This window comes from Etheostoma cragini, chromosome 2 (genome assembly GCF_013103735.1).
Source record: "Etheostoma cragini isolate CJK2018 chromosome 2, CSU_Ecrag_1.0, whole genome shotgun sequence".
In the NCBI taxonomy this organism is placed as follows: Eukaryota; Metazoa; Chordata; class Actinopteri; order Perciformes; family Percidae; genus Etheostoma; species Etheostoma cragini.
Genome location: NC_048408.1, coordinates 26360706 through 26365100, shown reverse-complemented (window position 1 = coordinate 26365100; position 4395 = coordinate 26360706). Strand labels below are relative to the sequence as shown.

The 4395-nt window shown below is 39.3% G+C and overlaps 2 protein-coding genes across 2 annotated transcripts in view; both read right to left on the bottom strand.

The window, feature by feature from the left end:
• Nucleotides 1-4395, bottom strand: part of LOC117961619 (B-cell receptor CD22-like) — a 13130-nt gene that overhangs the window by 6686 nt on the left and 2049 nt on the right. The gene's annotated exons all lie outside the window — the stretch shown is intronic.
• LOC117961633 lies at nt 311-3991 on the bottom strand. The gene is made up of 5 exons (XM_034900442.1): nt 3791-3991; nt 3127-3459; nt 2187-2556; nt 2024-2081; nt 311-1146 (listed from the first exon to the last, which is right to left on the bottom strand). Exons 1-5 carry the CDS (start codon nt 3942-3944, stop codon nt 976-978), a joined length of 1086 nt encoding a protein of 361 aa, XP_034756333.1. The 5' UTR covers nt 3945-3991; the 3' UTR covers nt 311-975.

Sequence of the window (4395 nt, the reverse complement as noted above, 5' to 3'; positions counted from 1 at the left end):
AGAGGAAAAGCAAGATTATCAGCAAAAATATGCAAGCAGAGGCAGGAGCAAGCAGCAAAAGCGTCTGTACTGTAAGAATCAGGAAGCAATTCTGAGAAGCAATTTAAAGTGACCATACTATAACAATCACCTATTCGTGGGATTTGTGGAGTTAATTCGTGTCTCCGGTGCTTCCACACATATACCAACTTGGTTAAAAACATCCATTCTGTTTTGAGTGAGATGCAGGTTTCTGAATGTCCTTGGCCTTCAGTCTCCGGGTGAGCTGAGCATATGCTAGCAATAGCATGCTAGCTTGTTCTCAATGGAGAAGAGAAAAAAGTCTGAAGAGGTCAAAACTCCAGCAACTTACTTAGTGAAGTGATCAACTTAGTCTGAAACCATTAAAAAATATAAATGTGTAAATACCCCATTAGCAGATGTATGTAGATGTATATGATTGGCTAGATATACACTGGTATATTCTTTCTTATTTAAATGTTTTTTGGAATGCATTTTGTATTATGACCCTGATAAAAGCCACAAGCAACAACGCATTGGTCTAACTGAAGATATTCTTCAATACTACTATTGTTGCTGGTGTTTTGACCTCTCCAAGTTTGTGTCATGTGTTTTTTTTTTAGAGAAAAACAGTGATGGTGTCACTGAGGCTTTTTACATTTTTTTCTTTGCTGTGCAGATTTTTAGCACATGCACTGTTCCGTACTAGCTGAGTGGTCACTGCTTCTTCAGAAACACTCTGCCTTTTTTTTCTGACAGATGATTCAAAGAGATTAGCTTTTGCTTGGGAGGCTCTGTACTTTTAAGGAACTCCTGGTCCACGTTTGCATGGAGTGAGGGGAAATGGAGGGCGGGAAAAAGCCTTGAAATGCTGATTGTTGTAATACTACCACTCATCAAGATGAGTAAGGCCACTAAGTACATCCCAAATTCGTTGAAATGGAAAGAGATGCACACTGGGGGGGTCGTGCTGGTCTAGTTGACAATGACATAATCCACATGCTCCTGGCGATTGGGCTGATGCGATTGGACGGTGGAGTAAATGGGCTCTGCCTGCCTCTTAGAAAAGTAGACCCTGCTATAGTGAGGCTCCTCCTGCTCTGCTGGTCGAGCTAAGATGTTTTCATACACATGACCAGGGTTTAGCTGATGAGGAGACAAGACAAAAACCATTAGTTTGGTATCAGTATTTTAACAGTATTGTTGTACCCTTAACCTCTAGGCAAGGCAAGGCAAGGCAGCTTTATTTGTATAGCACATTTCAGCAACAGGGCAATTCAAAGTGCTTTACACAAAATCAGTTAAGCAGATAAAACACAGGTACAAACAGTTAAAAATCATAAGCATTAGAAACCGATAAAACACATGAATAGACAGTTTAAAACAAAATAGAAACATTAAGACACATAGAATACAAGAATAAAAGTTACAGTGCAGCATAAGAAATTTAAAGAAATGAGCATTCATTTAAAGAAAGGCAGCATCAAAAAGAAAGGTCTTCAGCCTTGATTTAAAAGAACCGAGAGTAGCAGCCGACCTGCAGCTTTCTGGGAGTTTGTTCCAGATCTGAGGAGCATAGAAACTGAACGCTGCTTCACCCTGTTTAGTTCTGACTCTGGGGACAGAAAGTAGACCTGTCCCAGAGGACCTGAGAGGTCTGGGGGGGTCATAGTGTAGTAGCAGATCAGAAATGTATTTTGGTCCTAAACCATTTAGTGGCTCTACAGTTTGCTATCTACACGTGTACTCTACACAAAACTGGATTGATTTACATTTGTTGAGGGGGGGTAAGCAACATTTAAATACAGAAATGCACCGTAAGTGTTAGTTGTCAGTAGTGACCTTACAGCCTTAGAAAGAATGATTAATTCAAAATATGTTTATTAATGAAATTGAGAACACCTTATTCTCATCATATTGATGATGAATCTGGCTCCTTTGCAGTCATTATGTTTTCAAATCCTACCTCTGTGTAATCAAGACTTAAATGTTGTGCAAGAATTAAAAAATGTCTGATCTTTACCTGCTCCGTGTTGTCAGCTGCTTCCTCTTTAGGAGATTGAACCGAAGCCCTCTGTTTTCTGGTGAAATGATAGAATATGTGTACATTTAAATACATGGACAAACAATTTCAGATTAGCAATTGAATGTCATTGATCTGCGACGGAGAGCGCATCTTAGCTCACCTAATCCAAAAGAAGACAACCAGAAGTACGATAACCAGGAGAACAGCACAGACTCCCGCAGCAGCGGCCGCTCCAACGGCCGCTACTGCTGCTTCTGATGCTTTCTCTAGAATACTTTCAACAGTCAGAGATTTTTTACCAGATTTAATGCTTTTTGTACCGCTCTTGACAGCACAGTAGTAGTTTCCTACATCCTGACGGCTGACATTTTTTATTGTTAGTTTCTTTGTGTTCCTTGGTTGGGCCAGAGGTTGCCCTTTCAAGTACCAGATGTAGGCTGTGTTGTCAGGCAGAGGACAGCTGGTATTGCAGGTCAGTGTGACTCGCTGACCCTCTCTCACCACTACAGGAGGCACCCTAAGATTCAGGCCTGGGAGATTATTGCAAATGTCAGTTCATGTACTCAATCAAATAATACATCCTTAATACCTTAACAAGAAATAGCGAATTCGTCAGTGCCCTAAATAAATTGTTCCTGACCGTTCCAAAGTGAATGATGTAAAAACTTTCTAGTCTGCTAGCTGTGGGGTGAATAAATAAAGATTTGGGTCAGTTAAATTGAGGCAAAGATTACGTGGAAGGTTAAAAGAATATAATGCAGACTGTTAGCGACTGTTAGCAACTGCTTTGTTCACCCAACTATCCATAGAAAAAGACTTTTTGAACATCTCACTAATTCTATTGTACCCTTTCTCTTTTGAGAGGGCTGTTTTATTCAAAATGAAGAAACAAAACAAATGACATACATTGCTTGGCTGTGCTTAATGGGATCACATCTGTAGGAAGAATCATTTTTAGACTAGTAAAGACTATGGGCTACACAAAAGATCAGCGGTTCATGTGCACATTCCAACAACAACAAACAAAACGCTGTAATAAAGAGACAAACTTTTATAATGATGCTTTTACCATCTGCATTGCATTTATTCTACAGAATTACCTGTGACAACCAACATCACTCCAGGAAAGTCAGACTCTTTCCATTTGTTTTCTTGTTGTCCGAGTCTGAATGTGTATTCTGCTGAGTCATTCTTTGTCAGGTTAGTGATCGTCAGGATGTGGTGATTGTTCTTGTCATAATACTCCACACAACCTGCAACCTCGCGCAGTTCTTTTGCTTTATTCCCCATGCCCTTTTTTAACCATATTTTTGACGTGGGACGGCTGTTGTTAGGGAAAGAATAATTACTTGAAATGTTCACTGAAGAGCCTTCCAGAGCACAGATTCTTTTCCGGACATAATTCACACTCCAGCAGTTCTTATCCTCAGTACCTGAAACATAGATGTTTAGTTGGCAGTGTTTTTGATGTAATGATAACTTTTTTTAATTGCTACCCAATTGCACTAATGCTATATATATGTATATTACATCAAACTATTTTGAGTTTCTATTTTCTAGAATCTAATAATTAAATAAAAGGTTGTTATATGGAACTTATTTCAGGGATACTCTGTTATCTTTTCCACCACTATGATGGTGCAATATTGTTCAGTGTAGAGATCATCAGATTTCTCATTGCCTTTCATGTAGTTAGATTTATGACCAAAGTAGGCTACCATTAAAACAGACCACTGAGCAGTATGTTAATAGGCTCATACTCACAGACTTCCGGCGACTGCAGGCCTTTCACAGCACAGGAGAAGCTCTCAGTAGACTGCAACACTGGCAGCTCTTGCCCTTTAGAGTATTCGATTCTGTTGTGGTACCACTTATAGTCATGTGGAAGGAAAGTTTTAACACCGCTGGTGGTACACATCAGTGATGCACCAGTCTTTGTAACATTGACTTCTGTTGGAAGATAATAAATATTCTTTTAATAAGAAATTGGGAAAATAAATGACCAATTCTGAAATAGAGCCCTATTTTGACTAATAGATAAAGTTCTGAAGTTGAGAGAGTTGTGAATGTTTGTAGAAACTTAACCTCTGGGATATCTGATGGAGCAAGGCTCATCCATCTTCTGATGAGAACACATTTTCCCTTTATCATAGGTCACAGTGAACTCGTTTGAGTCGACAAAATCTGGACAAAAAAATTAGATTCAGTATCTTTAACAGTAAGGGGTAGTTTCACAAAAGTGTCAATTTTCATGAAAGATTAGCATGTTAAAGATTGCTTTACCTGATTAGGGAGCTAAATGCTGTCACTCACCCACTGAGACTTGAGGGGCTCTGAGATCCTCGTAGCCTTTGATAGCACAGGAGTAC